Below are 15,000 nucleotides of genomic sequence, written 5' to 3' on the forward strand. Positions count from 1 at the left end.
CAGCGAAATCTCTTAGATAACTCTGGAATTTAGAGTTCTATGTGATGAAGCTGTTTCTTCTGTTATCTTTCTACTCTCCTCTAGTTTGGGAGACTACAGTCTACACACATATATATAAACAGATTCAGAAAGAGCAACGGCTGGCCTAAGATCTGAAAAATGTACCTGTAACTGAGTATCTGACGCAGCAGTGGCATTGATGGATGCTTCAGTTGGGAAGATGGACATCACATTCTCACCTGTGGTAGCAAAAAATAAACAAATGAAAGTGCAAAGAAAAGTGATAAGATGAATAAATAAATTAAATGTAATTATAAAAAATACATTTTCAAATGTACATTTATTTGACAAAACATAGAATATTATAATTCAATAGGACATTTTAAACAAAGAAAGGCAATTCTGAAGAAAGAGCTCTAAACAAGTTAAACACTTAATCTCATGGAACAAATACTTCACACCTGCTGGAAAGGCACAGGTGAAGCTTTTCCCTGAATCCACATGTCAGTTGCAGCGAGGCTGGTTTATAGGGCCCCTGGCAAAGCAGCTCTTTAATGACTATGTACTATGCACCTCATTAGAGCCTATTATAGCTGGACGTGAGCAAAACAACAGTAGGTTTTCTCTTCTTCAACAACATGTTTTTTTATCATTAACAAAAGGTCTTTATGCTTAACAGTAGCTAACAATCAGCATGCAGAGAGGATATATGCCAAAAGCTGACCTAAATAATAACTAGCATCCCTGTTTAAATGAGCCATGGATCCACACGAGTCAAAATATCAGTAAAGAACAAGCTTTATAATTTTGTTTTACCGGGTTTTAGAGAAGAGGTAAACATGAGTTTACATTTATGCATTTAGCAGGTGCTTTTATTCAAAGGGACTAACATTGTATTTAAAGGGGTCATGAATTGGCTTTTGAAATTTTTTTATCCAGCCGATCGGCGGATATAATCGCAAACCGTGCATAACTTGCGCACACAAACAAACACACACACACACACACACACACACACACACACACACACACACACACACACACACACACACACACGCACACGCACACGCACACACACACACACACACACACACACACACACACACACACACGTCTGGTTCACTAACTCTTCATAGACGCAATGGTTTTTATACGGTACATTCTATCCCCCTACACTGCCCCTGCCCCTAAAGCCATGACAGGAGACATTCTGCATTTTAACTTTCTCAAAAAAATCATCCTGTATGATTTTTAAGCAGGTGATCTCAGGTTTTACTATCCTTATAGGAACATTTGGTCCCCACAATGTAATATAAACAAGGACACACACACACACACACACACACACACACAAGCCAAGTATATGTGCATTAGCAAAATTTCACCGTAGATAAATCAGCATGTTCACAACTTCCGCAAATGTATTTTTCCTTCAAATTACCAGTCAAGAGTGAACAATGCACATCAAGAAAGGAATTTCACTATTTAAGATAGATGTGTACATGCATGTCTGATCCCAAAACTCAGCACAATGAACCAACAACACTTCAAATAAAGGATACTCCAGCCTGTGACAGCTTGGAAGCTATGTTTAGATACACATCATGCCAAATCCAGTCTCTTGTTTACAAACTAATTCACAGTGAAATGAAGCGAACAAATGCAATGTCTTACCAAGCCACGTGAGCTGGATCTTCATTAAGAATAAAGTTCAACCATGCATTGGTAATATTGGAAATCCGAAAGAAGCTTATGGCATGTTTGAAACATGCTTAGAAGTTCCATCGGGTTTAGCTCCAAGCAGGCCTATGCTATTTATCTAACATGTCAGGCACGAGTTGGTGTGTGGGGCTACAGAATTAGGTGTTTATCTTGAGGCGGCATTTTGACATCTGCACGCTGACGTCACGGGGAAGCACATTCTCAGATCGCTCATTTTCTGAGTCAGCTGTCAATAAAAGCTTTGGATAACAAGGACGTTTTCAGCTCTGAAACTTACAGGACATTCAGATACCTATTCATATATCAAAATCTCCCAGATTTAATCTAAAAGATCTTAATTTGTGTTCCATTGATGAACAAAGGAAGTTGATTTTTCAATTCATGACCCCTTTAAGATATATGTTGTGTTCAAAAGTAGAATTGTGTTGACTACTATTTTGAAACGGGAAGTCTGAACTGGTGCATTCTAGCGTAAATTGTGCAAGAACGGAAGTGAATAGAGCAAACAAGATGGATGAAGTTCGCTACTTCTGTTTCATGTGCTTTATTGCTGCTTACTAACTCTTGTCAGATACCACAGAGGTCTATACGTTCATGCACTTCCTGAAAATCAAACGCCATCTGCATTTAGATGAATAGGAATGCAAAATGATAGCTTCCTCCAGGTGTTAAAGACCTTATTGGTCTGGTCTCTGTTACTGATGAAACCATTCTTTGCCACAGTGAAGACGTCTTGCCTGCAAGAAACATCAACCAGCTGCCCAAACGAGGTTCCAAACACTTGCAGTTTAAAAGAAAACAAAACCCCTGATATAAAACTCGTCCCGCCGCCACATACATATAAGGTAAAGATATGCGCAGTTATAACCAAAGCCAACAAAACTTCTTCAAGACGTCTTCGAGGACACGTACTCGGGAACAAACATATAATGGTATTTCAACAGTGTGTTTCAATGCGGTTCGTTTGAGGACTGGTGGAATGTGGACCGGTTTCTCTGAAGGAAATTGTCTTCAAATGCTTCTTCCTCTCTATAATAAACCTGCACGCAGTGTATTAACTCCAGAGATACGGCATAAAAGCAAAGCGGCAGCTTGTTTCTGTTTCCAGTCAACAGTTAAACAGAACCTTCTGAAATCCAACATTCTTGATCTCCACCAATGACTACACTTTTTTTCTCTGTATTAATCTGGGCGATTGTAAAGTGTCATTGATATAAGGTGCTATATTATACAGTTCAAAAGTTTGGGGTCTGACATTTTTTTATTTCTTTTTTTAAGACGTCTCTTATGCTCACCAAGGCTGCATTTATTTGATCAAACAGTAAACACTGTAATATTGTGAAACATTATTAATTTTAAATAACTGTCTTATATATGTTTAAATATTTTAAAATGTACTTCAGTATTACTCCAGTCCTCAGTGTCACATGATCCTTCAGAAATCATTCTAATATACTGATTTGCTGCTCAAAAACATTTCTTATCATTTACAATGATCTTTTAGTATGTCTTAATTGTTCAATTAAAGCGGCTTAGTTGATATTTTACTTCAAAGGAATAATTATAGTTAGACATAATTAACCAAGAATATTCTGGATATTGAAAAGCATGGAGAGCTACCATCTGCTAAGAGGCAAGTTGGGACAAGCTGGAGACACCAAGTGCAGCTAATTTGGGAAACCCTTACAACAATGGCAATGGCTGACAACTGCAGAGAAGCACATGGTTGGGACAAATGAAGGCTGCCAGAGAAAATAAACTTAGAGATACATGAAAAGATGATGACAGCTGATTTTAATCACAATGAGCTCCACAATAACCTACCAATGGCTGCTTTGTAGTACATCCAGATATCCTGCGGGGACAGGGCCCTCTCCCAAATCACAAACTCATCGAAGGCACCTGTGGCATAGTGGGCATAATTCCCGATGTTTCCTGTGCCAATGACCAGATCGGCATAGGGATCACCGTAGTTATGGGAAACATTTCCTGTGGGGTCTCCGGTGCTGAATGTTCCGTTAATGTAGACCTTTAACCCCTCCGTTTGGGTCCATGTGAAGAGCACATGTGTCCAGAAGGGCCCTAGATAAAGCACAGAGACAATAGGAAAGAGAGAAAGCAAGCAAATGAAATTTAAAACCATTGACTGTTTGGAAATAGAGATAATAGTAATATTATTTCCAGATCTACTCGTGGTCTCTGGGTTCATAAAACACAAGTTTAAAAATGAACAGAAACGGAGAGCTGGAGACAGCATGTGGAATTAATTTCATCATCGTATAATGAAGCCAATAAGACATGGTATACAGAAACTCCGAGCTGAACTGTCAATGGCTCATTTCATCTGTCCAGGGATAAAATGGCATACGAAGACTGTCTCATCACATCATCCAACTCGAGACGTAATGTTCCCTCTCTCTCTTTTTGAGGGATTGGTGCATGCTTTGGTAACAATTGTTTTAGTCTTACGGACATAATCCTGGAGTATGCTCTGACTGTATCCTAGAAGCCTCAGTGTTCACTTCTATTTTTTGGGTTTACATGATTTAGCAGACATTTTTATCTAAAGCGACTTACAAATGAGGAGAGCAATAGAAGGAATCAAACCAACAATAGGACAACAATGCAAATGCTGTGGCTAGTCACAGTTAGTCTAGTACATGAGTATAAGCTATACTTAATAACATCAACTGGGCAAATACAAATGCTTTACTGTCACTTTTGATCAAGGTAATATGTTGTTGCTGTATAAAAGTTGTATTTTTTATTTTTTAAATCTTACTACCCTAAACTTTTGGATGGGTGCATACAATCACCTCAATCCAAACAAGACAAGATATTCTGAAGCTTAGAGAAGCAGAAACATTGACAGTGAAGATGTATTCTGGAAGTGACAAAAATCCTAAAACTCTTAGATGAAAGAGATTATTATTTTCTCAAGCAGCTGAATGGTTTGACATGAGCTACTTTTTCACTTACACTTAAATTTATTTAATTTTTCACAGTATAATACAAATTTAGTCCAACCGAGAAAGTTTATTCTGAAGCCTATTGACTCAAGTACTTTGGACATCTGGATGTAATCAATTTAATTATGGACAAAACTCCATATTCAAAATATTTATGGTCAGACTGGAAGTGTAATTCCAAACCAGAATGTATTTCAAAATGTCCATGTGTGCAAAACTTCAAGATCATGGGAAATCTTTTTTGGCTTTAGAGATAAGGCAAAATAATTTGGCTCCCCAAACATTTAAACTCTTTCCATATCCTAAACTACAATGTTCCCCACACACTCCAATAATAACTACCTGGGAGTTTGATATGTGCTTTCCATGTCTTGGAGTCTCCTCTCGTGTAGAACTCCACGTATCCGCCATGAGGGTTGGAATAGACAGAGAAACCGCTTGAGACGATTTTACCTCCGGATGAAATCGCAAAACGAGAATCTATCTCAGTGTTTTTCCAGAAGAAGGAGAACGTTATCCCTGTCCAGGAGTAACAGTAAAGAAAAGCTTAAGTGTTGAACACAAACCGTTTTAACACAATTTACTAAGAAACTTTACAAATACAAAGTATACAGGATTTGACAGTGTGCTGTGTTTTGATGCTCAAATAATTGCAATATTTCTAAAATAATATTTATTATATAATATTTGATTATAATTTGAATGTCAATTTTAGCTTTTAATATGATTTTCATAAACCTCTGGCTCTCGCCAACCACCAAGGTCTTTTTCCGAAGTATACTGATCTAACTTAACTAAACAAAAGTTTCTTTATTAGATCCAGGCTGTTTCTTTACAAACAACATTGCAAGTCTTACTTTGGTCAAGCCCTGGAAAATATATATAAATGCAGCATATTCTCCTTTTTGTGAGCACAAGAATGCGCACCGATGTGAGCAGATGAATAACAGATGATATCAGCTTTCATGCACAAACTGCTTGATGTAAGCTGATATATTTGCTCTTGAGAAATATAAACTTAATTTTGACCCATTAGCCTTGATTACATCATGTATAAACCTGAGCAACACATTACTCAACATTACTCATGCATCTATGACCATATAAAGATGCACTTCTATAACAACAGAAAAGATGAGGATGATCTAAACTCACCGGCCGGTCCACACAGAGCCGGATCACTTATGCAGGAGTCCTTATAGTTGCCAAAGTGAAGGAAAGTGGCTCCATTATCACCGTTCAGATAGATGCCCTTATTCACCATTCCTTCTACAATGTCTACATGATGAAAAACCAACCAACAAGATTATAACACGTGATATAACATTTCAAAAACCCTTACAGTTTATAATCACCTAATGCAAAACATTTTTGTGGAATAATTGTCGATTGCCTAACTGAAAGACAACAAAGTCTTTATGGGGAAGAGAATTTATGGGGAAATCCTAACCTTTTACCCATATAGTAAGTGTAAATATGAGCATTTTGCTCCATTCACTAAAACAGCAAGAGCAGATCTCCTGAATTATGAGGATCTAGGGAATTTAAAAGCCCTGATCTGTATAACTGAACTGCAAATGATTCATGACAGTCTGATTTGATGTCAATGGTAAGTTGTTCCTTTGCGAGGCCAGTGATTTTGGTCAATAAATCCTCCTTTGTTATACCTAAAAGGCCAGGATCTGTGGATCACAGTGGGAGCCGCAGAACCATCGCACCTCATGAATGGATGAGTTGAGAGAAGAGATGATGATGGAAAAGAGTGCTCAGTGAAGACACAGTGAATGGAAGACAGAGAGGAGACAGACTGAAGTGTGGAGCGAGTGAACAACAGTTGTACTGTGGGGGCAGAGAGATAAAGAGAAACAGACTACAGAGGACTGGACATCCATCTATTCAGTGAGATCCAGGTTATCGGCATGCCTTTGTGAACTAGATTTGGATTTTTAGATTTACAGTAATAAAGGGGGAATTCCTAATTGCAATTTCACATAAGCAATCCGTGCTGATATTAACGCTGCCTTCATAAGCAATCAGAATTGCATTGGAAGTTTTACTTGAATCTAAATTTTGACTGGAAACTTACCAAGTTGCGATGACCAGTAACCTTTCACATTTATGTTTAGGTTTGGGGTAAGTATTTGTTTTGGTTGTAAGAAATGAATACTTTTATTCAGCAAGGACACATTAAATTGTTCAAAAGTGACAGCAAAGCGATGTAACAAATGCTAGATGTTACAAATTCTGAACTTTCCATTTATCACAGAATCCTGAATATAAAATATTAAGCAGAACATTTGTTTTCAACATTGATAATGATAATAAATATTTCATAAGCACCAAATAAGAATGTCTGAATCATTAATGGCTAGTACAAATTCAGCTTTGCCATAACAGGAATAAATTCAATTTTAAAATATATCAGGATAGGAATTATAATGTTTTACTGTATTTTTGACCAGGAAAGCAGTTGTTACAATGTTGCACAGTGAAACATTGCAGGACTGTTATCGTAAAGAGCAGCACTCTCGCAACGCTGCTCGACTGATCAGATTCAAATCGTAGTATAATTGTTTTTTGGCTGGGACATTTGTTTTAACCGAACTGACATAACAAATCACAGCGCAAACAGTAGACTCCCAAAATGGGGCAAGGTTTTCAAGCGCACTTTTGCAAACACACTGGATCCAATAAAATCACTCGTAAAGCTTACGGAAGGTTTGATTTCAGTGAAGAATGCCAGATTAAACAGCAATAAACAATTCATGCCTCAATTACTCTAATGTAAATGGTCATATATCAGAGTTTTTTTGGTTTATATTCTCCAAACGATGTCCTGCTGATATACAAGGTCTACATGAATGTATAGGCCCTAATACTGTTTCTTTGAGACCCTAGTACTAGGCAGTGAGTGAATGTGTGAGAGCCTCACCTACAGTGGCGGAAATGTTAGTGTAGGCAGAGTCATTGGTATACACAGAGGAAGAATTATGGGTAGTCAGGACAGTGTGGTTGTGGATTCTGACAGCTGTGATGGAGAGAATGTGGAAAGAAAGTGAGACAGAAAAACAAACAAAAAACAGGTGATTCAGCAACAGACACATGTACAAATGAGTATAGAGACATGAGACGGGGGGAAAAGGGACTTTTTGAGACACTCAGACAGACATGGTGGACAAGAACATTCAATGAGATTTTAACATATCTTTTCAGGTCCGCACATGGGACACATTGTGCCGACACAAGTCTGAGAGGCCTAGAGAATTCCTCTCAGCCCTCCATTTGTTCTGAATTAGCCGGCACAGAACAAATGCCACACTGTACTTTTATTATACCAGCTATGGAATGATGTGTGGATGTTTGTCTTACATGCACAAATTGCTTATTTTCAACAGATCTGTTTACCAAGCGCACTGCAGCGTTATTGGTGCATGTTTGGTTCTCTAAAACTCCAAGTGGACTAGTAAATCACTGAGAGAAACTGTGTGCCTTTGACATCCTTAAAGTCATTCGTCTTCATCACAACTGAGGTAATCATGCAAGTCCTTAACTTTTCGACTCAAATGAGCAAATCATTTCATTTTAAGAACCGAAGACAGCTGCAAAGCCACAGAGATTTCTGCAACCAAGACGTTACCGTAGAAGAATGTTAAACAGCTGTGGTGACAGATAGACAGAAAGAACGAAAGAAAGTAAGGAAGGACGGAAGTAAGGAAGTAAGAAAGGAAAGAAAGAAAGAAAGAAAGAAAGAAAGAAAGAAAGAAAGAAAGAAAGAAAGAAAGAAAGAAAGAAAGAAAGAAAGAAATGACATGACATGTTCACATACTTATGTTAGTCCCATTAACATGACCTGTTCTGTTCCCAATCTGGTCCGATAGACCGTGGATCCCTTCCACTGAGTCCAGGGGCCAGTAGTGTGAAGCCGTGGCCAGCACCTGCAGGCCTGAGCACAACACACATTCATGCATTTACATCACTGCAAATACATACACAAATGAAAAAAGCATTAAAGCGAATATCTCGATCCAGCATCTTCATTTAAACGTTATGGAAATGATCTTAAGACAGTTCTGCTGTTTATCACTGGTTCAGTCCAGTTCAGACTTGTCCATTTTTTCCCCTTCAATTTAGGCTCCAATTTGGAAAATTCTGTGTGCATAGTAACAAACAGTTTAAAAGAGCGCTTAACCTGGACTGTAAGGAAATCCCTATACACTTGCCTTTTGAGATTCAGCCAATATTCTTTCTGAACGCAAAGACAGCCAATTAAGTTGTTAATAAATATTTATACAATGAAACAAATGTGTCAAAATTACATTAACTTTACATTAACTAAAGTGACAAATAAGTTATATATTAATTTTTAAAAAGAGATGTATTAACTAGTAAATATATTATGACTTAAAAGTAGTTTTAGTTTTATTTACCTATCAATCAATTTGCAGAAATCAGTGCAAATTATCTAAAAAATAAAAAAAGTTAGATAAATTTTAGAGTAGGCTATATTTTCAGCATAAAGTGTTTTTGTGGATGCAAGAAGGAGTATGTTGGTCTCTATTGTGGATAGTGAAATGAATTTAAGCAGAGGTAAACGAAAACAGATTTACAGTAAATCTCAATCCGTCGTTTATAGCTGAGATTACAGTGATGTATTCAGTCAGGACAAGCAAAGGGGACATTAAAAAGACGACATGTCTGTAAATCGCCAGTATTTTTTTTCAGTATCCTAAATAGGCTAGAGGTTGCACTGAATTAAAAGAACCTTTTAAATGAAACACAACTGAACAGTAAATAAACAAAACATGTATGTAGTTCCATTTAAGATAAATTTCCTACTGTTTATTAGTGTAGGCTAAGTCTAAAGTTAAATAAAATAACGACGCGAACATTGATCTCAATGTAGGCTACCCAGATATAGCCTATAGGTTATATACGTTTTTGAGACGTAATAAAAAAGTGTTAATTTAATTTACCTGGATGTTTTGACGGTGATACAGTGTCACTACGAACCTGAAAGAACTTTAAAAACAAACAATTTATATTAAAACCCACATCAAAACTATATTAAAAAACAAATGTTTCTTTTGTCTATAATATTCTTACCTGAAATACGCTCAGGAGAGTCAGTAGGACTTTACAGTATATTAAGTCCATTGTTTTTTTAAAAAGAGTTTTCAGCTAACGTTACAAAAGAATGTTACAATCTTCAAATCTATATTGCGCCGTTAATGGTAAACGAACAAATCATTGCGCTTATATCAAAAGTAAAAAGATTCGGAGGGTATTTTGCTAAGAAAAAAGTTATGAGTACGTCAGAATATGACGTTCAAAAAGAGCAGGAGGAATGTAAATCACTTGTTATTGCTAACTAAATTCAGAGTTTGTAATCCATCGTTTTAGAGTCCGTTAGTATCGCGCGCTGCGCTCCAGCTTTGATGAAGATGAAGAACAAGCGCTGAGCTCGCGCTCTCATCAGTGGGTTGAGCCCATTGGGCGTTAAATGATACTATAACTCTTTCCTATGGGACACGAAGTTGTTTTCCTGCAGGGGGCGCGTGCAGGCCAAGAAAGCCGAATCATCCGTTGATTCCCATTTTAAAATAAGGACATGTTTGTCTTACTACATATGTTCTTACATTAGAGTAACAGTATAAATATGTTAAAAACCTGACAATCCATCTCTATAACTTTAGATAGGAATCAAGAAGCCTACAGTGATTGGTCCATCCTGAGCAGCGTTGAGAATAGTAGCATCTATCCCGTGTCAACGATCTGGATTAACAACTGAACAGACACTGAGAACAGTTCAAATGCTTTGGAACCACCTTCCCAGTGAGCTGAGAGCAGTAAAGAGCCTGGGCCAGTTTAAAGCTGAACTGAAGACTTTTCTGTTTAGAAAGGCTTTTATGTGTTGATTGTTTGTATTATTCTATATTTTTACTTTTTATTAATTTTTGTTATTTTTCCCTTTATCCATTGTTGCACTTTGAGATTCTTCGGAATGAAAAGTGCATTATAAATACAATCTATTATTATTATTATTATTATTATTATTATTATTAGTAGTAGTAGTAGTATGTCCTCATAAGTGTGTAGTGTGTCCTCGTTAGACTCAATTGTGTAAAATTACATGTATAGGTAAAACAATAGGATTTTTCAATTTTCAGGATTTTTCTTTTTTAACCAAACTTTGTTTAAAGATATTCTCAGCTATGTTATATATATATATATATATATATATATATATATATATATATATATATATATATATATATATATATATATATATATATATATATATATATATATATATATAGGCTATATAAACAGAATGAACTGATAGAATACAATTTTACTTAATGCAACGTGGGTAAAATGGGTTTTCCCATTCATTGCAATGTATCTATAAACGATCTAATTTGCATATTAATGTGTTCTTGGAGCAACATGTAATGAAAAAATAAGTGTAACAATGGGAACAATAGCTGGCAAGTGGAAACATGTTTTATAGCAACATTGATGTAATTTCTTTCCCTATTCACTTGTTGTGTCTCCCAAAAAGCCCAATAAACATGCTTTAAGTCCCAGTGTCCTCTATAGAGGACATGTATTAAATTGTAAACCTGACTCTCCATTTTCTTCCACTCCAGATAGGGGTGTTAATGTTATACAATTTATATTTTTATTTTATTCTCTTATGAACATTTTAATCCATTTCTGTGTGACACACTTTGAATTGCTACTGTGTATGAAATGTGCTATATAAATAAACTTGCCTTGCCTTGTCTTAAATCAAACCCCATAACATTTTCCTGAGATGTTGATGTATAACAAAAAATTTGAAAATTACTCAGATTTAAATGATAATTACAAAATATTATCATATGTCCAGTGCTAAAATTGATCATTCAGTCATTTTTAAAGACCAAGGAGAAGTTGTTGTCCTGGTGGAGCAAACGGTATGTCTGAAAAGACTCGAATTTGCTCTTTACAAGACATCCAGACATAAAACTTTGATGTACGGTGTCAGAGAAATTCACTAAAATAGAATGTCCGCAGGAGGATAAGCTCTGGTGCCATTCCACACACTTTTTCTAAGCCTCTGGACGCGTGAAATATGTAATGATGTAATTTGTAGATTAAAAACGCTAAAAGGCGGGGCTGCATGAAGCATGATCAAAATATGCATGAAGGGACAAATGAGTTTTTGCAGGTATATTCATTTATATTACCTTTCAGTGTGTATGAGAGAGAAAGGGAAAGTCCTTTGACTTTACAATGTAGTATGAGACCTTAAAGAATAAAACAATTTGTACACACGTTAAAAGGATGTACATCACTAAAAGCAGGGAATTCTTGACTTTGGGCGCCATCTATTGGAAGCACATGATTATTGTCTCAACACTCACAATAATGCATTACTCACCGGTAAAACTGCTGGGCTAGTCAAATAAACACATACCACAGTGTGTATAAAATATCAAATTTATTTTGATATAAAACTGCACATGCACACTCACACAATATTTGATAACCATCAATATAGGCTTATAATTCTTTTTCATAAAGCTAGCACACAATTGCAGACTTTAAAACATTATGGTTTGAAGACACCATGAGGATAGCTTGCACTGTCAGATTATAAAGTTTAATGTACAAAAAAGGCAGTCTGAAAAGCAAGTATAAACATTTAAAAAGAATGTACAAATGGACAAAAGTACAAAAAGAGCAGCAGTCACTCAAACATGTAGAAGCGATGTTCTGTAACATATGATTAAATGACTCGGCAAAAAAATATACAGTTATTCTGATGAATTAAAATGCCTGGAATTTGGCTGTAAATTGTACAAGATATACAGAATGTTTCTCATACATTCCTTTTTTTATATTTATTATTATTTTTTTGGCAGTCTCGGTCAATCCTTGCAAACCTACTTTAGTATGTTTGTTTAGGGCAAAATGAAGGGGTGAAATGACAAAAAAAGAAAACCGAAAATATGAACGGAGAACAAATACAGTACAGACTGGATCAAATGGATCATGTTTCCGGAAAGATTTTCCTTGGCCATACATTCACAATTGCTCATTCCCTTCATCCATATCAAGTAGAGAATATGTGCATCATTTTATCCAAATGAGAGGCATCAGTGAGCCAAAAACCAAACTGATTTATGTGAAACGAGGAATAAGTTGTGCTAAATAAGCGTAAATTAAGGGCTTTGTTTGTGAAAACATACAGAACTACTGTGTAAATCATATATAAAAACATTCTTATGTAAATTGTTGCATTCGGTCACGCAATTTACATGCGAATGGATTTATGAGCCATTTAAACAGACATTTGTTCTTTCCAAAGTGTTTAAACAAGGTAAGAGTCCCTCCCTCCCTACTTTTGACACGCATTGCAAGAAACAAACACAACACCTGGCCACACAGATTTGAAATACACCGCTTTTTCATGAGAAGGAAAACATCTACATGACTGCACATGACACAGACAGACGAATCTCACCCAAATGACTGGACACAACACAAACCATTGTGCATTGAATAAGGCAAATATGACGAGGCTCCGCTAGGAGTTTCATGACCGTTTAATGCTAAAACAATCCAGTCAAAAGTGGTAGAATACCCCCCCTCCCACCCCCTAGAAATATAAGCAGTGTTTAGTTACTGCAAAACCCATATTTCATATTTGTGCTAATTCCTAAAAATTTGTGCTAGGTAATTTTTCTCTTAGAAAAGGAAGTCTAGATGATCTAAGATGTGCCAAAAATAGTTTTATAATAATAATAATAATTATTATTGGATATTTATTACCTTAAATTAATGTTTAATTGTATTAAACTGAAGGAATATTTAAATATTTTGTATGTGTATTATTGTAGTTGTTGCTGCTGTCAAATAATAAAATTAATAGAATAATTGAAAACCCCTTAAAATGCATCAAATAAAATATTATTCTATTTTAATAAGCATAAATTCTATTTTATTATCCTTTGTACTGTATATTTAAGACCAGACATCATGGTGACTCACATTAGTGAGCAATTCTGTGCTTTTAAGAATTAAACTTGGGCAAAAAGGACTGTTTAGAGTTACAGTTTCTCTGGGATAAAGCTGAAGTCTTGGTCATGAAAGCCCTAGTTTCTACCATTTCCCTTTCTCTTTTCCATGCCCATTTTACAGAAACAGAAGATGGGACAACTGTTTTTTCCTTTTCCCGCTTTCTCTTATAAACCCAACCTTTTCCCTTAACCCGGCTGCTGAGGAGGGTTACTGTATCTGAAACTATTTGACAGCACCAAGCCTTTTCAATAGATTCTTTCCTTTGGAGAGCAGTCCTGTTTTCTTAGAGTCAGCTCGGGGGCGCCGGACGGGACTGCCGGGCCCCTGGGCTGCGGGGCCGGACCCCGGGATGTGTGGGCGCACTGTGGGGGTGGCACTTCTTCTGGGAGGGCCCGCTTTTTCCACGGGAACCTAATGGAAGACCCGCAAGGGACAGTTCAGGGCTGGATGTTTAAAAAGAAAAGAAAGTGTTTCTTTGCCTTTTAAAGCATCTCAATGTCATTACTGTACAACAGACACTCCCATCTCCTCTCACAGTCTTTTCTGTCCCGGCAGGGCCACCATACAGTCAATTATGAATGAATAGTACATTTTGCATCTTGAATAATATATCCAGGCAATAGGGGGCGGCACAGTAATCTATGAATGATGTTTTAGCGAAACTGCAAAAATTCTAGCTAAACTCTCATTAAAACATTAATAAACCTGTTCAGACTACAAGTGCAATAAAAACAAATCATGACAGTAATCTCATTTTTACTGACAATGAACTAATCAGGAACTCCTTAACAGCAAAAACACTTTTACATGCCATACTTTGCTCTTCATTTCAGCTGTATACTTGCTTAACACATAATTCAAATGAGTATTTACGCTGACAGTGACAATCTACAATGGCAATGAAAAGAGAATATAAGTATTTAATTTACCAGTCTTTTGAAGTTATCTATCACCTTTCAGCATGGTAACTTCACCAAGGGTGTTGGAGCCAAATCAAACCTGCTTTAAAAAAGCTTCGTTTACAAAAGTGGCTGCAAGAACGCATGAACTTGTAATAAAAATCAATTCAATAAGAATATCACTAAAATCTACGCTTCAGATGGAGAAGGGTAAAGATACTTATGCTTGCCTAAGGTCATTCTTAAAGTTAATGGAAATAGTGCACCCCACACACACACACCTGGCTGACCGTGCCAATGTTTCAGTATTCATTTTGAAAGCAAAATTTGAAATCGTGTGA

General features: G+C 36.3%; 2 protein-coding genes across 39 annotated transcripts in view; both read right to left on the minus strand.

The window, feature by feature from the left end:
• adgrd1 (adhesion G protein-coupled receptor D1) overlaps window positions 1-10,305 on the minus strand; it is a 62,710-nt gene extending 52,405 nt beyond the window's left edge. The window contains exons 1-8 of one of the 3 annotated variants that reach the window (XM_067413424.1): window positions 9,795-10,305; window positions 9,665-9,710; window positions 8,518-8,634; window positions 7,624-7,719; window positions 5,847-5,969; window positions 5,034-5,210; window positions 3,547-3,804; window positions 166-239 (exon numbers count right to left, since the gene is read on the minus strand). In XM_067413424.1, the coding sequence (XP_067269525.1) occupies window positions 166-239; window positions 3,547-3,804; window positions 5,034-5,210; window positions 5,847-5,969; window positions 7,624-7,719; window positions 8,518-8,634; window positions 9,665-9,710; window positions 9,795-9,845 (942 nt within the window). In that variant the 5' untranslated portion in view covers window positions 9,846-10,305. The remainder of the gene's footprint in view (window positions 1-165; window positions 240-3,546; window positions 3,805-5,033; window positions 5,211-5,846; window positions 5,970-7,623; window positions 7,720-8,517; window positions 8,635-9,664; window positions 9,711-9,794) is intronic. The other 2 variants (XM_067413425.1, XM_067413426.1) reach the window with 2 other exon arrangements.
• A 1,855-nt stretch (window positions 10,306-12,160) lies between these two features.
• rimbp2b (RIMS binding protein 2b) overlaps window positions 12,161-15,000 on the minus strand; it is a 200,214-nt gene continuing 197,374 nt past the window's right edge. For 27 of the 36 annotated variants that reach the window (XM_067413427.1, XM_067413459.1, XM_067413437.1 and 24 more), the window contains one exon: window positions 12,161-14,171. In XM_067413427.1, the coding sequence (XP_067269528.1) occupies window positions 13,983-14,171 (189 nt within the window). In that variant the 3' untranslated portion in view covers window positions 12,161-13,982. Of the gene's footprint in view, window positions 14,172-14,689; window positions 14,760-15,000 lie in introns of all 36 variants that reach the window. The other 9 variants (XR_010897538.1, XR_010897542.1, XR_010897541.1 and 6 more) reach the window with 2 other exon arrangements.

The sequence above is a fragment of the Pseudorasbora parva genome, chromosome 13, assembly GCF_024679245.1.
Source record: "Pseudorasbora parva isolate DD20220531a chromosome 13, ASM2467924v1, whole genome shotgun sequence".
Taxonomy (NCBI): Eukaryota; Metazoa; Chordata; class Actinopteri; order Cypriniformes; family Gobionidae; genus Pseudorasbora; species Pseudorasbora parva.